This window comes from Bombus pascuorum, chromosome 9 (assembly GCF_905332965.1).
Source record: "Bombus pascuorum chromosome 9, iyBomPasc1.1, whole genome shotgun sequence".
Taxonomy (NCBI): domain Eukaryota; kingdom Metazoa; phylum Arthropoda; class Insecta; order Hymenoptera; family Apidae; genus Bombus; species Bombus pascuorum.
The window spans coordinates 6,236,168-6,256,282 of record NC_083496.1 but is presented as its reverse complement, the minus strand read 5'-3'; the positions used below and the strand labels follow the sequence as shown (position 1 = coordinate 6,256,282).

The window sequence follows — 20,115 nt, the reverse complement described above, 5'->3', positions numbered from 1 at the left end:
GGGTGCACCGAAAAGCTTCGAAATTGCGCGCTGTACACGCGACCACACGTGCTTTGGGTTAGGTCTGGGTACGCGCGAAAAATCTCGTCGTTCGTATCTTTGCTTCGAGATCACAGTGACCTATTTGCGCCTGAAATTTCTAGCTCGTGTTTATCTATCGCTTGAAACTCTACTTCGCTCGTCTTCGCTTTTAACGAATGTCGCGCGGCTTAATTCGAAGCACAGCTTTGAGCCTTACCAGGTTCTTGAAACACGATTGCGCAATACATTGGTATTCGTTCTGTAACACGCTCGAGGAATTGCACGAGGTACGTAGTTTCTGCCGTTAATTAATCGAAACGAAGGCTTCGATGTCGAATTCACGAGCCAAAGGAGCGGAATGTAGGTTAACGAAGCGGAGGACGTTTAAGATCGCGAAGCTGATAATTCGAGGTCGAGTGAGGCGCGATTACACCTGGTCCATAGGCGCACATTCTCAAGTGAGAAAGTTGATGTCGTGGCTTCGTTATTCGTCTCACGTACCACTCTCGCATCCTCCCACGCTTCTATTAATAACACCATCAAGAGGTGCGTATTTATAGGCATGTCACGATAGGCATTATCGCACCGGGCTGAAAAAGGCGCTATATCTAAATGAGTTTTAGAATTCTCTATCGAACTTAAGGGATGATTCGCGTTAGCGATCGCGGTACGGCCAAGTCGAAAGAAGATCTCTTGATGAGTGGCCTATCTTAACGCAACCTTCTATTTAGAACCTATTTTGATCGATCGATCAGGTCTGTTCCTTGATCCTCTCTCGAGAATTATTCTCCGTACTTTTGCTTCCTCAGTCTTCAAAAAATAAACTCATTAGAGAAGATTACAAGGTATTATATACTTACTCGCTATAACAGAGGATTGAATGAAACGGCTATGTCGATTCTGCGAGGACGATAACAAGACGCAACACTCGAGACGGATAACGGAGTTTCGTTAGTAGGAGAATTTATTGCACGGCATCGAAGCAGGAAAATTCGCGTTCTCTAAGACTGTTGAACGATCAGCTCCCGATAGGGATTTATTAATACTAAGAGCTATCGAATTAAGATTCCGCCGCGACGGGGGCAACCATGCATAGATCATCCGATTAGACTCGACAATGAGACGAGCATTATAAAGGGTCAATCGGGGTGCTCTTATATTTCATTCCTTCTCGACATTCAACTCGTGGCTGATTAGCGCTGTGCAAAAAGCTCGAATGAATCGATAACGATCGATGGAACGCAAAGTTCACGACTGGCCAACCACTGCATCCACTTACGTTTGTTAGTTCACGACTTTATGTACCGACGTCTTAGCAAAGAATTTCTTAGTGAATTCGTCGCGTTATAACGTTACAAAAACGATTTGTCGAGCTCTGCTTTTAAGGTCTACCGATCCTCTAAGGAAGATAAGTTTGCGAAGAAAATCAACCCCCCGGAGACTTTAACGAAGATGTGAAGAAATTAGTATCACTGACGTAACTAAATGGACAGGATAATTAAATATGTACTTTTCTTTTTACGTACTATTAAGTTGAACAATACGAGAAACGTGACACGAATCTTCGATGTTACATCTCCTCATTATGGAGCCCACGTTCGAACTGTCGTAAAAAGGAAACGGCATCGATCGGTAACCATCGTTGAAACGTGGGTTCCGCATCGGAGTCGAGAAATGCTTTCACTCTATATCCTTTTCATCCTGCCCTGTGCTACGAAACTAATAAACCAGCGGACATAGAAGAGAAAGTATTTGCATTTACACGCGACAGCGTGCTACAGAGGCGAATGGGCTGTGCTAATTCAATGAAATTTTTCGATACCGTGCGTTGAATTTAATTATTTTTATCGGAAAACGTGTTATCGTCAGGGATTCCGGGACAAAGGTGCTATGCCGATAACACGCGTATCGTCGCAATGAAAAATAAAAACGTTATATCCAACGAAATTCCAAACAGTCTGTCATTATATTCGCGAGTTTCAACGTTTTCGCGAAGACCACACGCGTCGTATAAATCGATTAGGAGAGTTTACTGCGAATGGCTGGCGTATTCGCCAAAGGAAGACGTCGTTGTTCACGCGATGTACATTGAGCTTTATTTCTCAGCTGGTCGTCGCCAAGGCGAGGATAATTAACCAGAGCAATTTTGGAACGTTGCCCTTTCGTTTAACCAGCAAGTCGATTTATGGAGACCGCCAGGGTCGTTATAGAGGACCTTGAAAGAGGAGCAACCAGCTTCCACGTACGCGTACGTTGCGATTCCCATCTGTTTAAATTTGCCTTGGCACGTACCGCTCTGGTATCATCGCGTAAATGTGACTGCTCCGTAAAAATGCGGACAGATCGTGGCTGTACGCCGATTACCTTCGTGTGTCGTCGCAGTCAAGGTGAGAGGGCCGAAACGTGTTTGGCGATACGGACGGTTTTTGTACTGACTATCAAAGACCTGATTCCACGCTTATTAATGCGTTAACTGTTACAAGGTAAGGTCCGTTCAACCAGAAGCATTGTCCCGCGTGCCATCTGCGCGTTTTCAGCTCGTTTCCTGTGAATAGCATCAGATATTCTTACATCAAACACCGACGACCTCCACCTATTTTTCGAGTTCTTTACAAATCGATTGTGTTCGATTTGTCCATAGAAAATCTAAATTGTAAGGAATTTCTAAAGAACCAGTTTTATCATTGGAGAAAATTACAATGACACGGTTCTCACCGATGTACACGGAGAAGCTGCAGTCGATTTTCTTCAATTACGAGTCGTTAGAAAATTTTTGCAACGAATTATCTCCGTAACTGCTACCTACCTGCAGTCGAAAGTACACGTCTGCCGCGACTCATTTGCCTTCTTTTCGAGCCGCCACCACGTTCACAGCAATCTTCCTCAAAATAGAGCTGGCGCTCGGAGGATTTTCCCAGCCACCCTTCTCGCGTGTATCAACACGCGGAAGGCGCCTGCGGTGCTGTTCCCGACTATGTAACGAGGCGAGAGGAAGACGAACGAGCCTACGAGGACGGAAGAGCCTTACATCGCGGAGGAACTCGCGAGAAAACATGGGGACAACGATGAATCAGGGGAACACGGGAAAAATGCGCGACAATACGGTAGACAACCAGAACGGAGAACGAAGTGTAGAAAGCTAGAAGCACGCCACGAGGGAGGGACCGAGAGAGAAACGCGCGAGAAGAAACGAGAGGAACGAGGTAGAATGTTTATGGCGACAACAACGGCAACTGCAGCGTGACAGCGGCTTGGTTATCGGAAACCGACGGTGACGGGGTTCTAGTGCAATAACAACGTCGCAAAACACCTCCCCGCTCTCGGTTGACACAGCAACGCGACAGTAACGACGATGTTTCGATCGCACCTATACCATTTTACATGCAACGAATTCCTCTGCTTCTAGCCAACATCGAAAATTCCCACAGTTCGTGACAAACCAATTATTCTCGTCGAGAACGAACACATTCCACGCGTCTTAGCCTCTCGAGTAATCGTAATACTTTATCAGGTGTAGATCTACCTTTCTTACAGCTACCTACCTAATCCTTCTCATTTCCTTTCTCTCGGTATTCTTCTATATTTCGATAAGACATGGCTTCAAGCTGTATAACATATGTCTACGTATTACTCCAACGATTTACCAGCGGTATAGCCAGCTTCGTTCGCATCGCAGGGACTCCATGATCCCTTGTTGAGCGAAATGAAACGTCGGAATAACATCCCATCAAAGACGCGGCCTATACCCGGAAGCTTCAACCGGTAACAACAAGAACACCGACTGTGTTGAAGATCTCCGGATACTCGCTTCTCTACCTGTCGTACTTTCCTTGGCAAATTCCCACATTTTCGTAATACCATTGTTTCGTTTTCAATAAAAACACGACGAACGGAAAGGAGAAAGCGAGGGAGAGAAAAAAGAAAGGGAGAAAAAGAAAGAAGTCGGAGCGTGCGCGGTAATGTACGCGTAAACTGGAACGTTCGCAGCTTTGCAGTAACGCTTGCATTTATACGCTGTTCGATCGAGGTGCTCCGGTATCATTAGAGGAGCCATTCGAGACTCACGCCCCCATTGTCCGAGGGCGACTTCTTGCTCCTTTCCCTCGGTTAACGCCGGAGATGCTCAACAGCCTACCGAGACAATGCTGTACGTGTATCGTGCATCATATTTCACGGTCATTCTTTTTTGTGTCCGGCGCGTACGTATCGTCTCTGGTCCCCCTGCTGGAGACGAAAATCCCTCGTCTCGGACCACCGTGGTTAAAATGATTTCGCCGGCCTCCCGCGACGCCAGGCCGGTCAGTTATTCTTATCCGTCTTTTGCCCACAGAAACGCCGCGATTTATCGAACGAATTCCACCGAGCATTGGAAAGTTGTACGTCGTCCTTGGAGAGAGCGCCGTTTCATTGTTATCGCGACTAATTGTTATTGCTCGAGATGCTTTTATTTGCTGTTCGATCATATCCTACGTTTCCTCGACGAGATTAATGAAGTTTCACTAAACGTTGACGATCGGTTTCTACAGACTTTCAGACGTTGAATCGTGCGATAACTTTTCTTAGATTACAGCCAAGAAACGAATCGTAGAAGAAAGCGTTTAAGACGAGAAGGTTTCACAGCCAAGTAGAAAATGATTACCCCATAACCAAGATAGCGCGACATATCAAACTACAAGTTATAATTGCAAAAACATTGGCGACTACTGGGAGCAGTTTTGTCAGATTATACCGGCCTCGAATATATTAAAAGACGTCGATAAAGTTCGTTGGCTATACTGGTCGATAAAATATCGAGCTCGTGTTATCGTTCGTCGTTGATTATACGTACTTGTCACGTTGAATCTGGTATTTGCAACCCTATCATCCCGCCCGTGTTCACTGACCCTAACTCGTTTCAATGAAATATCTCCGGGAGAAGCGAGTGCTAATCGGGCGCAATCGTTGTCTCGCGGGGATCATTATCGGATCATTGCACCAGCTAAAATTAATTTTGCTCGGCGAGCCGTGCGGATTCGTGAAATTCCGGGAAAATATCAGTATCGGATAAATTATCACGTTCCCGTGAGATCCTCGACAAAAGCGTCCGGCGAGATCTGGGAACGTAAATCAGACTGTGTGTTCGCAACGCATCCAGAGCTGTTTTCTTCATCTCCTACTTTCCTCTTTTTTTCTTCGAACGTATCGACCTTATAGCGAGAGATCTCACAGTCGAGGGTCGTATCTACGACCCGTTACGACTTGGCTATCGCTGTAGTCGGTGCGTTACATGCCGCGATAAACAATGTCTGTCTTGTTTTCAATGGCGTAGGAATGCTAAAAACCGATGAATAAAGAGTGCACGCGCGTTTCTTGATGCGCTAGTTACAAGCATAGAATCCTTGGCTCGAGGACAAGCGCGATAGGTGACAGCCCGTGGCAGACGTTGAGTCAAAGAATTTCAACGATTTCCACGAACAACGCCGGATATAGCCGAACCTTTTGTCATTCGAATAAAGCAAGATATTATTCTCCCTATTTATCTTGCGTCGAGGCGTCGCTACGACGATAATTAGTACGCGAAACACGAAAATGCAGATAAGTGCGATTTCGAGGGAAAAGTTCTACTTCTCTCGAATATCTTGGAAATATCTTGGAAGATATAAAACGAGGCGACGATCGGCGATTGTCTGGCTACGAAGTACACGCTGTAGCGATAATACCGAGAAGACAGCGATAATTCTTACCGGGTAGAAAAATTCGTTGTGTAAGCGAGAAAACGAGAAGCAAGAAGGGTAGCTTGAAACAGAGCGGTTCAACGATTTTACGGCGATCTTGCGATCTGTTTAGCGTTACAAAGAATGGCGAGGAACACGTGTTCGCCGTTGCGGCTGGACACGATTGCTCTCGAGCGGCTAGCCATAGCAGTTCCAGGCAAGTGCAATGCTTCATCGCGCCGCTTGCGTGCACCGTGAACGTCCCTTTCTTAGGCGCTATGCATACCGAGACACACAGTCTAGCTCTGTCGTCGTTTATTATTCAATAAACTACATCGCTGTAATTCGCAATAATCATACCTAATGGAGATAGGGAGCGCGATATATGTTTGTTTACGACGTAATTGATCGTCGTAATAGGGAGACAATAAAGCTGCGCCGTTGGTAATTGTAAATCTATACGATAACCTTTTCATTGTTGCAAATCACGTTCTTCGATTCTGCTCTCACGCTTCGCTTTGCCTTTTCCTCCTGTATACTTTTATGTCCTCCTGTTTTCTCACATTTCGTCACTTCTAACGTTCCTTATTTTTTTCTCATTTTACGATATAGAATACTTGTACGATCTGTTTGATTATTATTAAGACAGTATTTGGAACTTCGATGTAATTCGCTACGGTTAAAAGCACAAGGTTAAGGTAAACCAGGAGTATCCAAAACTGTTTTAACGTTGTCATGGACGGTGTCTGGACGAGAAAGAAATAATCTTGGAAGTTTTCATTCGAAACAGGACACTCTTCTTTATCTGGTACGGGACGAGAACGACGTTTAACGTTGATGATCAATGGAGCTGCTGTACACCTGTCGAGCCGACCACTTCTCGTTTCATGCTATATCTTTAAAATGGTACTTGTAGCAAACCGGCCCTCGTGCCAGAGTACTACTATTAATTTTATTCTACTTTACACGGGGCAGTATGTACGGAGCCTTACACGCGATCCGCAAGAACATTGCGTGGAAAGCCGCGGTGCGGCTTTTTCTGATTTCGTCGCAGTAATGTGCGTTTACACGTGTTTTCTGTGTGCGTTTCACGCACGCGAGTAGGCGACTACTTCAGTGGCTGCGGGCGGTCCGACTCTCCTGACCCTTCTTCTCTTGTACTCTCTCTTTCTCTCTCTTTAGTATCCTCCTCCGCCACACAGGGGCGTAATGATTAATTAAGCTTTCCAAGAAAACGCAACAAGTGAAACGTTATTAGTGCTTAGTGGCACAGTTTACTTGTTCCAGCGTCGCTGCTCCTCTCTTGCTCCCTTCCTCCATTCTTCTCCCTCTATCTCCCCCCTTTCTCCCTCCCTCTGTCTCACATTCATCCCCTCTTCTTCTTCAATTTCCTCGTCTATTTCTCCTACCCGATCGGTAGATGCATCCCCGGTGCAGTTTTAATAATTACCATGGCAAAACGAACTGGCGCCTGGCCGCTGCGGTACTATACACTTCGCATTCTAGATGCATGCACGCCATTTGTGCCGTGAAAATCGAGAACTTTTGAAATCTATGACGGCGATTATCCGCCGTAAGAACGAAGTGGATGATGGAGAACACATGCTTGGCTATTCGTTTCGCGTGAAATCGTTCTAAAAACGCCATAGCCCGAGAGAGGGGAGGATTCTCGTGGCGATTTTCATCGCTATTTAGAGCAGTTTAGTTCTGTTTGAACCTTAATATCGTAAAATTCCTGGTAATCGTGTACGATCCTTGATCGTGTTCCTAAATATGCGAGCGCAGCATCTGCGCGAAATTACTGGTCAGTCGTTATTAATCTGGAATCGCGATGGATAAATCAGCGGGGTACATTCGATTAATCGCGAGTTTCGATTCGGAAGCAAGACACGTTCGTTTGTTCGATATTCAATCTAAACACGATCTGTTCGTATCGATACCATTAATCCTTGTCGCGATCCTTTAGTTTCTGTTTTTTTTTTTTTTTTTGCGTTTTTCCTCGTTGGTAAATGATTTACAAGGGACGAATGCATTAACGAGTCCCGGCGATGTACAAGCAGAATTATCCTGTCCCTCAGACAGGCAGTGTTTTACATCGTCATACTATGCAACGTTACTCATCCGAGGAAGATTATCACATTCTTGAAATATCTAACCCGTTGAAGCCAGCTGAAAGATAGATATTTTGCGCGATAAGGGGATAATTGGCTCGGTTCAACAGTCGCCGACCGTTCGTGCAAACCGCTTCTAGATTGACAACGACGATAACAAATTGCATTCCATTACGTCGGATTAATTAAGGCATCTTTGCAATCTCTGTTTCAGATCGATTCTAGCTTTGACAATGCTGACTGCGGCCAGTGTCTCCTCTACTCACGTGCCCGACAAGTATCCCATCGAGGTAACTTTCCATTATGGTTGATTAAGATGTAGTATCGGTTACTCGATCCGTCGACTTTGGACCCTTGTAATTCGAAAAGGATGTAATTCTCGGAAGCTCCGATTACATCTGTTACGACTTACAAAAGATGTGGAAGGTATTTTAATTTTGACATGGATACGCGAAAGGTGATCTCCTTCGGAATATGTTCATTAAGTAAAGCAGCTCGTCCAAGTTGGATTTTGAGGATAATTTAATACATAACTTCTTGCCGTTTAACTTACTGCCATAATAACGTTATCGTAGCTATCTCGTTCATTAAGATATTTTATCTCGAACGTACGGTTCGTCGGTGAATATTAATTTAATCCACTTACCGGAATTAATAAGCAATTACGTAGACGTTATTCTGGGTGGCACGAAGAGGATAATTAATTGATACTGAAGGAACTTCCTAAATTACACTCGAGCTGGCTGCATCCTCAAGGCCGGGCAAACGATGAGCGTGAAACGTTAACACTCTGGTGTATACAGCTCTCGCAATGACATCGCGTTTCTTGTTACATCGACTTCTTCTGGTCGTTTAAATGGATCGTTTGTTTTGGAAAATATAGCAATATCGCTCTTGGCCTCGAGATCATCACGGTTGGTTGTGAAGATTACATTAAAAAAAGAAAAAAAAGAAAAACACTGGACGTTCTCAGTTAACGCTCTCGCGCAATCCGCCGTTTCTTTACGACGGTTCGCGATCGTTTTTAACGAGCAAGGCGATACACGATTGTACTCCGCGTTAGTTCTACACGCGCGGTATACGTTGTGAAGCACACACCTTTGTGTCTATCGAGCCTAATCTGTAAAATTTTCAATCGATCTAGTTAACCGGCATAGAATGCCGACAATTTGGTGGCAACCTGTTGAACCCGGAGCAACCGGGATAACGGCGCTTATCGTTGATTAAACTTACATACTTTGAACGATCGTTCCAGTTAATCGTAATGATTGGTCGACCGGCCAATTTCAATCGTTCTTCGCTAACAAGCGCGACCTTACAGCTTTCTATCGTATCAGAGGTACCTACCGGGAAGAGGAGGTATTCTCCTCACGCGAGTCTCTCTCTCTCTCTCTCTATCTCTCGATATTCGTTTCGCGAACCAAGTCGACTTTCTTCGGGATAGCAATCCGTTCCAAATAATTCTGAAAATTTCGGCGAATTTTTAAAGAGGCCATAGCCGTCTATCTATAATTCTGTTCTTATGAAACATTGCCGTAATACGAGCTTCTTATCCGTCGTAAAGACGTTCGTTACGGCCGTAAGGATCCCTTTGAAAGCTCCCGGGACAATGAGATTAAGATCGTTCATCGTGGAAAGACTCTTGAAACGCGGCTCCATTATTCAGGCCGTTGCGCGATGCCGACCGTTCCAGCTCTCCCCCCCGTTACCCCTTTGTCGAGTATTTTCGCGTTTCCTTCTCTCCATATATACGCATATTCCTGCGCATGTGTACGAAGCAAGTTCATGCGCGGCGCGATTAACGTGCCGGAGTTAATGTCGGTCATCAAGCAAGTATTACTTCGTTTTAACGGGTTAACGACTTTTTGAAAGCTGCTCGAATTTTGAATCGAGGCGGGGCTCGCGCTGAAACCAATCGCGGCTCGCCAACAATTCACAACGCGTTATTAGAGATGCCATTAAATTGGCATTCTTTAGCGCCAAATGGTGCGTCGTTAACCTTAGAAAGCTAATTTCGAAATTTCAACGCGATTAGAGGCCGAGACGTATCGACCGAAGAAACGTCCTAATTTTCCTTTAGTCCAATTTCCATAGCGGATCTTTTCCTCGATATTCCTCGATAGCTCGATTACGAGCACCAGCGGATTTTACATCTGCGTACCAATATTGACGGGCGCCACAGATCCGTCTTTCAATTAATTACGGCCTCGCGGCTGATCTCAATCGTGGAAGTACGGATATTAATTATTGAACAAACAGTTCGGAGACTCGTCGTTACTGCCTCTCCATCCTCCTTCCGCTCCGTTGTAATTAACGCGGCTGGATTACAACGCGAGGACCTGCCGTTTGATTATCAGGCAATTTTGTTCGCCACCCTTTGATCGATTAATCCGAAGGTGCTTCTAATAAAATTAATTATATCGCGGCCCGCGCGTGATTACATAACGTCTCAAATTCCTCGCACACGAGACGATGAATAATGACTGCGCTGCATAATGAGGGTCTGCGTCAAAGCTTTGACGAGTAATTCGATGCCAGCCGTGAATCGTCGCGATTGAAAATCGACGAGGCATCGACCAGTCGAGCGACACAACGGTGACAAACGCGTTGAAATCTTTTCCAGGTCTATCACATGCTACGGGAGAAGACTCAATTCAATCTTGGCCGAGATAATCGTATAAGAGGAACCTGGGGACCGTGGAGTGCTTGGAGCGAGTGTTCACGGACCTGTGGCACGGGTATTCAGTCGCAGTCTCGCGAATGCGTGCCATATCAGTAAGAAAAATATATTTTCTTAAGCGACATCGTGAGTTGCTGCGCTTTCCGTACGAATTACTCTCAAACAGAACGCAACGTATGGAACGTGGTTAAATAATCGATCGCAAAACAGGGAATCGTGCGCTTTAGTATCAGCTTCGACGATAATCACAGGTTTCGCGATACCGTTAACGTTTCGCGCGACTCAAGATCGTGAGCAGCAACTGTTCCATGACTTCGCGAAACGGTCCAAGAAACACCTAATCCTAGCCATACGAGAATCATAGACGTTGCCGTTTCCTACCGCGAGATCTCTCTGGCCCTGAATCGATCGGACTCTGTGAGCTCGATACTCCGAAGCTTGACACGTTCGTAGCACTTGGAGTATACGAGCGAGGAGTACCGAGTGTCGAGCAAATTGCAGATCGGTAGCAGAGGAAGATTACACGCTGGCATGCCGACGAGTCGCGCCAGCGGCCCCGAAACGTGTTATCGTCGCTGACATTTACACCTCTGTAACGCTACCTGCGCGGTTACGTGACTTTGCGCAGAATTTATCGGTGGACCCGTGAGTTTCTCGACCGGCGATAAAATAGTTTAAGACCTGTTGTACCGTTAAAACATTTTTCCCCGTCAGTCGACGGTAATAAACGGAAAATCTTTTTGACTCTCCCCTGTCGTACGTTTAAAGTCTGTGCATTTTATTCCCCTAGGAGTTCCGTAATCGCTTTTAGATAAGAAAAAAGAAAAAAAAAACACATTAATAAACGTCTTTCATCCGTTAAAGAAAAGAAAAATATACGCTACAAGTGGAATAAATTTTACGTGACGATAAAAAACGGGACTGAAATAGGCAACGTTAATGCGATGCACGTACGTGCACTGTTTGATGTATATACTCTTGCTGCCTTCAAAACCGAAAAGTACGTTGAACATGAAACGCGTTAAAGATCGCGAAAATGGTGTACGGAAAGCAAAGATAAATCGTTGGTCGATAGGTAGGAGTAATGCGACCGATTTGTTTCAGGCGACTGTTAAGGAAGCGGAGCATTATCTCGGAGAATGGCACGAGCAACTCGCGGCCCATTTGCATCGGTACATACAAGCGTTACCACACGTGCAACACGCAGGTAAATCAACGCGACACGTAATGTGAATCGATGTTTACGCCTTTGCGTCCTGTCTAGACGCGTGATAAATTAACGTTTGTATTTCAATGACTCCGTGCGTGGTGAACTTTTTCGGTTAACAGCAGGGTTATTAATAAGCAGAACTCGCAGTAAAATAACGAATAACCAGAAACGATCGTCGACTCGTGCTTTTTTTTATCTAATGATCGTAAAAAACGGCACATCTCCGTTGCCACTTGAATTTTGCGTGGAACGCGCACAACTCGTTAGAAGGATCGTTAGAAGGTTTCAACACAAGGAAGAGCTGCATTTACACAGCGAGCGCGAGTATGTAAGTGCATCTATCATGGGGTCGTAGGCAGGCATAGAGAACAGATGCATATCGAAGATCGCTGGAGGGTTTCTTTTCGACGGTACGTCACGAGTCGCGAACAAATCATCGCAGAGGCCAATTAAGGATACCCACGATGGCAATTTATATGGCTAGCTAAGCCAAGTACACCGGTGTTGTTTAAAATTCATAAGAATAATCACCACCTGCGGAGTTAAAGACTCGTTGGTAATGGACGACTTTGGCCTCTGTCCAGGTACTCGCCAGCGATAATTAGGCCTTCGTGGATATAAAGATACCTATGACTATTATATCTATGTATGTGTGTATAATAAAGACTCACGTTCGTGAAATCAATACTTCCGGTTTGATTTCAAAGCGTTTCGAATCGACGAATCGTTGGTCATTTCGAATATGCGATCGAATGGAATTCCTTTGAAATTGCTCGTGCACGTACGTTCGTGGAGTTCAAAGGGTCTCGAACGAAAATGAATTTAAATCAAAAATTGAAAATTCACCGTCGGAATCGATCACTCGTCGACTGATCTAGATACGATACTCGTAGTCGACAATGAATCCATCCTTGTGACGAGCGTAAATTTTAATTGCTTACTCCGAGAGATCTTGTTTCGAAACAGACAAATTTTTTTTACGACTTGTTCCCGACTGAACGCATGCTAGTTAATTTTCTGCGCGTAAACGCGGCATTGCAATTAAAAACTTTGCATGTTAACCACTTGTCTCTTTTTTCGCTACGGCGCCACGACTCGGCTAGATTTACCTCGGAAACGGTGGTTTACAAACATGCGAGACTATTCACGGTTTTACTGGCCGGTAATTAATCTTCCACCCGGAAATTACCAGGGTTACGCTTCTCCTCTACGTACGCGTCGGTATTCTCGTTTCAGTGTATTCGTTCCGAGTGCGCGGCTCCTTTTTGAAGCCACTGAAATCCATTATAAATGCATGGAATTCGGTGGAAATTTAAAGAAATTCGGACGGCTTCTGTTCTCGTGTTACGTTTCGTAGCGCAAAAAATTCCCCGATGTTTTCTCGTTGTCAAATCGTAAAATGCTTCTGGAAAAAATTCTCTCGTATTTCGATCGAGCCGGAGGTCGTCAAACGTCCGAAGTGTCAGCGTAACAACTTTCCCAACGATCGATCGTTAATTACCTGGAGTTTAATTAAGCCGTTGCATGCAACAGAAATGCCCGAACTTCCCGGAGGATTTGCGGGCAGAACAATGTGCCAAGTACAACGGAAGAAACTACAAGGGCGAGAGCTACGATTGGGTTCCATTCTTGGACGGTAAGCTAAAGTCGCTGCAAGCTTCGTCTTGGCATTTTGTCGACAATTTAGTGTTAAAGCACGACGTTGTATCGTACTTATCTTGGTACGCTTCGAACGCGTACCTGTTTCAAGTCAGCTTTGTACAGCGTTTGGCATTTCTTGTACGGGATGACCGAAATAAAATCATCGAGATAACTTACTTTAAATTCTTTTCGAATCTGCGGCAGAGTGTTTTAACAAGAAAATGATGACTAACGTAGAAATAACATTATAAAAATTGCTCCGTGTAATTTCAATTTTTTTCTTTAACTACTCATCCGTTATAAATTTTTCTCGCGTAATTGAACGTTTCACGAGTCGTTCCCTCAAAAGGATCCAGTGTCTCTTTCTTTTTTAAACTGTTATTACTGTTGACCAGTACCGAATTCTTGCGCGCTCAATTGCCGCGCCGTTGGCGAGCGTTTTTATGCAACGCTTGAACCGGCAGTAATGGACGGCGCACCCTGCGACGCTCCGAATCTTCGTGGACATAATGCCGGAATTTCTATGGAACGCACAGACCGATGGCTGTGTGTCGCCGGACAATGCAAGGTACGATGAGTCAAACCAAAGTATTCCTCCGCGTCACGACGGGAAATTAATCGTGGTTCCTCGTCGATGCGATCGGCCAAATCGACGCGCGACGTTTTTTTCTTTCCCTTTGCATTTTTTTAATTACACCCGATTTGATCGCGACGCGACTAGTTAACCGTGTCCCCTTTGTTCGTTCCGCTAGTTTTTTTCTCTCCCTATCTTCTGTTCGACGTTGTTTCGCGTTGTGTTGCTTCCCGTTGTTCGATGGTATATCGTTTCACGCTAATTTTCGAATTGTTTCAGCCCATTAATCCCTTCTGTTATCGTTGAAACGTCGTGTTACGCTCACGGTATAAAACACAAGTCCATTTTGAAGTGCTTGTATATTTTTACTCTTTTTTTTTTCACAGCCCGTGGGTTGCGACGGTGTGGTAGGTTCCGGCGTTACGATGGACGCTTGTGGTGTCTGCGGTGGTCAGGGTAAAGGTTGTAGACTGTACGAGGGTATTTTTATGGAACCAATCCTGCCGAGGGGTCATCAACCCGTAACCTCCATCCCGAAAGGCGCCATGTCTCTCAACATCTCCGAACTACGTTTCAGTAGTAACTTCTTAGGTATTTCATGAAAAAACACGCTCGAAACCGCGTTTATTTAGGGCTACGAAAGCAATGCCTGTTTCCTTCCATGCTTTGTTAACGAATAATCCGATGTGTTAGCGTTGAAAGACAGCAACGGTAGTTACATCCTGAACGGACCCTTGGCTTACAGTCCAAGCGGCACTTATAAAGCGGCTGGCACGACATTAACATACCAGAGGGGTGACAAAAACCGCATGGAGTGTATCTTGGCGACCGGGCCACTGAACGATTCTTTGCATTTAGAGGTACGCCCATAAAGAAGTCTCTGATATCTCACTCGTTCGAATTTATTGGATCGACCATCTATTTCTTTTTTTTCTTTTTTTTCTTTTCCATCGAGGATCGTTTCTCGACTTGATATTGTACTTTAACCGCGATGTCATACGTCGATGTCGCGAGTATTGTACTTTTAAATCGCTTCTCCAGATTCTGGCGCAGGAAATGAACCCTGGAGTGCTTTACAAATACATGATGCCGTTCAATGGAAAGCCAGTGATAGCACCGCCGTTCTTTCCGATAGGTAATTCATCGAGGAAGGTTTTCAGGACGATACCTTTATGTAACTGACTTTGGGCGAAACACAGAATGCTCTTTGAATGATTTGGTATCTTGCCCTTTTCGCAGGATCCGTCGATCGCGGCAACGAAATCCCCGATTCGGATGCTCGCATCCGGCCAACCTTTCCGGTCTCTAGAATGTAAATATTCGCAAATATTTACACCTGTTAAATTTGTTTTATCACGATCGATTATTCGATTTAGTTGAACGAAAGGATTCGTACGTCAAGGTAGACAGCACTTTCGCCTTTTCAGATCCAATCAAAAAGCAGATTTATCACCGACGAGTCATAATCAAGATCGAGCACGGGCTCGCGAGAAAGGACGGAAGGAAGAGATGAGGCATTCGCCTACCACGGTGATGGCCGGGGATCAGCCAAAATCGAAGAACAAAAAGAAGAAACGTCTGCGATTCTCTTGGAAGATGTTCGGAGTGACTCCTTGCTCCAAGGAATGCGGAGGAGGTATGAGATTTCTCAATTTCTTCGTCGTTTATTTCGTAAGACGAATAACGAAAGAAGATGTTGGACATAATCGAAGTTCCAACGCTTCCCACACGATTCTAATCTGTATCAATGTTTCAACTAATGATGGGGTCACGAGCTCGATTTTTCGGACACGGTAATTAAACGGGCAATTAGGAAAAAAAGCGCGTAGACAATTAAAACGAGCTTTAGGAACGAACAAGCAGCTCGACTAATCGAGACGCGCGTGGGAAGTCGGCCGAGACTCGTTCGTTTCGGTATTATCGCCGGAGTTCGGAGGGCCGTGAGATTACAACGCTCGATTCGCTCATCGCCATCGCGGAAGTGCCATCCAATTCATGAAATTTATTAGCAGGAAGCCCCACATCCGTGACCAACGTTCGCGTTATTATTTTCCAGCGGTCGGCTCTTCGTTCTCTCTCTCTTTGACGTCGGAACGTTTACACGCGACCGTGTCCGATGCCGCATCGCGAAGTCAGGACCACCGAGATTTTTTTCATTTAGACTGACGGCTCATACGGGCGAGTCCGAGATAACGTCGAGACAGCTGTCACGGACCCTTTCTTAATTTCCATTCTCGACAACGACGATAACTGGCCTCGAATACCGCGCGACCCTTCGATCCTTTCGAGCAAGTTGCGATCTCGGCGAAGATCACACGACCGGAAGAATTACGTTCGAAGGAAAATCGTAAAAAGAAACGAAGATAGCGTTAAATTGCCACTTCCGTTTCTAGGCGTTCAGACGGCGATCTTCAAGTGCTTCCGCGAGAACAAGCAGATGATCGTGAACGACAAGCGTTGTCGTAGCGTGGAAAAACCGCAACAACCGCCGCCGTTGCGTTGCAACGACAACCCCTGTCCGCCTAGGTAATTCGCTTTCTTATGGTAATTCGCCTTCAAAATTGGCTCGCAAAACGATCTCGCGCATTAAATTCGCAAACAAATTGTACGTGGTTGCAGGTGGAGGGCCGAGCCGTGGGGCGAATGCTCGGTCAGCTGCGGCATCGGGACAAGGAGTCGGAAATTGGAGTGCGTACAGGAACTAAATGCGAATTTGACGATGCGAGTGGCAGCCGGTGCGTGCGTACAACCGCCTGACCTTAGAAGCGTGGAAACCTGTACGAAACCGGCTTGCACGAACGGTCCGGAATTGAGGCACATGCACTCTCAGCACGACACACCCAGATGGGACGTCGGCGCCTGGGGCCCAGTATGTCGTTCCTTTTTTCTTGATTTTTTTCTCTTCGATACAGATAGAGCGCTCCTTGTAAAGTAGCTTTGCCGCTTCCTTTCGCTTAGAAAAGTGGTCCGAGGCCCGGCTAATGCAACGGTTAAGCGAAATGCATTTTGTACTCGAATGGCTGACACGGTTTCAGCGGGCTTTTACGATTTCAGTGCTCGACAACTTGTGGAACGGGAATTCGTAACAGAACGGTGACATGCATCACGTCGGGGGATGCCTGTTCCGCGTTCAACAAACCCGACTCTCAGAAAATCTGCGAATCCGCGCCTTGTATGCGCACCGGGATCGAGCACAGTGCTCCTTGGCTCTACTCGGAATGGTCGTCCAAGGTAAAATCAATAATCGAAAAGGAAGGATTGTTGACCGTACGCGTTTCTTTATCTTTGATTCAGTGCTCGGCGGAATGTGGTAGCGGAGTGGAAACGAGGCAAGTGGCCTGTGCCGATGGTAGCGAGCTGTTCTGCAATCCCAAAGAGAGGCCGGAAACGGAGAGACAATGTTTCGGAAGAGAATCGAACTGCGATAGCGCGAAATGGTTCACCGGTCCATGGTCATTGGTTAGTAACAGATAACCAAACACAGAGTAACTCTCGTGGCTCGTCGTCGGATCTTTGATGATGACAAAACGACGCCACCGTATCGGTTGCTATCGTCTCGATTGAACATGCATCGACAAATATGGTTTCAGTGTTCCGTGTCTTGCGGAGTGGGTGTCCAGTATCGAGAAGTCCTTTGCGTCGCAAGGACGAACAAAGAATTAGTCGTGTCGCCGGCGAGCAATTGCAACGGTTCGAGGCCAGCAAACGAGCAAGTATGCAGAGCGAGCGCGTGTACACCGACATGGTTCACCTCGAACTGGTCGAAGGTAAATCGCCAGAGTCGAGTCGAGCGCGTAGATTTACGATCGCTCGACCACCGTGACTTTTTGACTTTGCGATATAAATACCCATATAAATATGGATATAAATACCAACACGGTTTTTCAGTGCTCGGTGACATGCGGCACTGGAGTGCAAACCAGACTGGTTCGTTGTATTCTCGAGGGTGTCAGCAACTCGAATTGCGAGGATGTTGCGAAACCTAGCGGCCACCAGCAGTGCAGTTTGGATCCGTGTAAAAAGGATCCTCCGTCCTCGAGCAAAGCACCGAAAAGTAAGCTTTTTGGTCCTTCGTATTTCATTCGGTTCGTATTGCAACGTGTGTTAACGAGTCCATAAATTGTTGACAATTTCAGAAGCTTACGAGGCGTCGTCGGAGTGCGTCGACAAACATCCAAATTGCGCGTTGGTCATGAAGAACGGTCTGTGCCGCATCAAGTACTACAAGTATTTGTGCTGTCGGTGTCGTGAATAGTCGTTCGGCGGCGAGAACGAGCCACCGTTTCAGGCAGGTCCACTCCACCATGGTCGCGGCCGTTTTGTGTTCGATTAAACTCGTTGCTTTCCTCCCTTAGCTAAATGTAAACGGGGAAACTTGAACGGGGGATTTTAGCGACCAATAAGACTGTGACAAAGGAACGACCCTATAACATGTATAATTTTATTTAACGCGATAACAAGCTAACCCCGCGTAACTTTATTCCTATTGTTATCTTATTGCGACGCGGCACGTTGCGGAAAAACGATTATTTAATTGCCCGAAAAAATGCAGAAAATAGGTGAAAATTCGCTAGTACAGAAGAATCAACTAGTCGTTGAAGAATAAACGAGTGCCGAGGGCGTTTGTAAATGGAACGCCAGACAGCATGATGCGTCTGTGCGCCAGAAACACGTATCGTACGGCATGTATGCACGTGTGTTGCGTGTGTAGATATCTCTCAGTGTGACCGCGTGAACAGCCAGCTGCAGGGGCGTAATTTTGTCAATGCATCGATCTTGGCCCCGCACTCCAATTCCGCCGTGTTCGACCAAGACCGATGACACCGATAATTCGACTTTGAAATCTAGAGTCGTGCGTTTGGAACGAGAGCGAAGCAAACGTTTCTAAAGCAAAAGCATGTGAGTATCGATAAAGGCTACGGACGGGGGAAGTTGCTATCGAATTTTTCCGAAATCCTGCGATACCGTAGATTTAGTAGGGACCGATAAATACGCTCGATCGTCGGTAAGGAACGAGGGATTATCATTGTTACGCCCCTGGATGAGATGCGGTCCCATTTGCATGCGCGTTCGACGTGAAACCTGTACGCCCATGTATCCATTTAGGTAAACCTGCGAGCTTGTGCCTGGACAAGCGTGCGTGGACACGCGAAACGAAACGAGCTCCGAGCGAGTACACGAGCTGCCTGCGGTGTCTCCGCGAAAAGAAGAAGCAAAACGTGTCGATCGATACGACTGCATGTGCTCTCGATGTACTTCGATAGGTAGGCTGTATTAGTTGCAAAACTTTATTTATGTGCCCGTATAGACTATTCGTACCACGATGGATGCAGGCCGCGGGTAATTTCTGTTATCCGAGCATTTAATTAACATATCGAGTCGAATGAATCTGGCGATTTTGATTTACGAACCCGACTTATTAACAAATTCATCCGCGACAAGGACAGCACGACAACTCCGAACCGGAAGCACGTCGACATCCTTTCCCCTCGTTAACGTTCCTGCCTCGAGGAACGAGTTCGAGAAACGCGTTCGATCTCTAGGAAAATATTTCACCTCGGGCTAACCACGAAAAAGTATCAAGACGTTCGTGTATTCGTCGTTCTATGTGGTCGATGTCAACTGATTCGCCTGTTCTTAATATGCGAGCATAGTCGTAGGATATTAACTATAGCAATGGTATTGAATCAAATATACGCTTGTCTCTGTGTAGAAAGTATAAAGTCACTGGTATACTGTATACGTAGAATCGAATTTAATTTTCGTCGTCCCTGGTAGAAGTCGCGAGAGGTTTTCGACGTATTATTAATCGATGAATTAATCGCGCGTACAAACACCTTTATAAGATATATGGACGTTGAGTTAATTTTAAGTAGGTAACGTTTTCAAACGATTAACGGAAACCTCGTGAAAACTGCGTGGGCAATCAATTCTCAGTGTCAATTAAATCGCATTCCGGTTTGCCTTCTCAACATCAAGGAAACCTGCGAACACCGTACCATACTCCGAGCCCGCTTTGTGTCCCTCGAGAAGCTGTTCTAATTTCTGTTGCAATTCGTTTCAATAAACTTTCCGTTTTTCCTTGTATCGTTTCTTTACTTTACACCGACGCAGGCTGATTCACAGGTAAGTGTCGATTACCCGAATTATTTTAGACGAGGTAGAATTTTCTATTCTTCTCGTTC

General features: G+C 45.7%; 1 protein-coding gene across 1 annotated transcript in view; it reads left to right on the top strand.

Annotated features, from left to right (window-relative positions):
- LOC132910609 (thrombospondin type-1 domain-containing protein 4-like) overlaps positions 1-20,015 on the top strand; it is a 39,824-nt gene extending 19,809 nt beyond the window's left edge. The window contains exons 3-19 of the mRNA XM_060966403.1: positions 8,040-8,115; positions 10,449-10,600; positions 11,610-11,712; positions 13,249-13,351; positions 13,752-13,924; positions 14,317-14,521; positions 14,624-14,790; positions 14,972-15,065; positions 15,170-15,242; positions 15,358-15,566; positions 16,324-16,456; positions 16,550-16,799; positions 16,985-17,161; positions 17,225-17,389; positions 17,521-17,697; positions 17,819-17,984; positions 18,067-20,015. Coding sequence (XP_060822386.1) covers positions 8,040-8,115; positions 10,449-10,600; positions 11,610-11,712; positions 13,249-13,351; positions 13,752-13,924; positions 14,317-14,521; positions 14,624-14,790; positions 14,972-15,065; positions 15,170-15,242; positions 15,358-15,566; positions 16,324-16,456; positions 16,550-16,799; positions 16,985-17,161; positions 17,225-17,389; positions 17,521-17,697; positions 17,819-17,984; positions 18,067-18,185 — 2,542 coding nt within the window. The 3' untranslated portion in view covers positions 18,186-20,015. The remainder of the gene's footprint in view (positions 1-8,039; positions 8,116-10,448; positions 10,601-11,609; positions 11,713-13,248; positions 13,352-13,751; positions 13,925-14,316; positions 14,522-14,623; positions 14,791-14,971; positions 15,066-15,169; positions 15,243-15,357; positions 15,567-16,323; positions 16,457-16,549; positions 16,800-16,984; positions 17,162-17,224; positions 17,390-17,520; positions 17,698-17,818; positions 17,985-18,066) is intronic.
- The last annotated feature ends 100 nt before the right edge of the window (positions 20,016-20,115 follow it).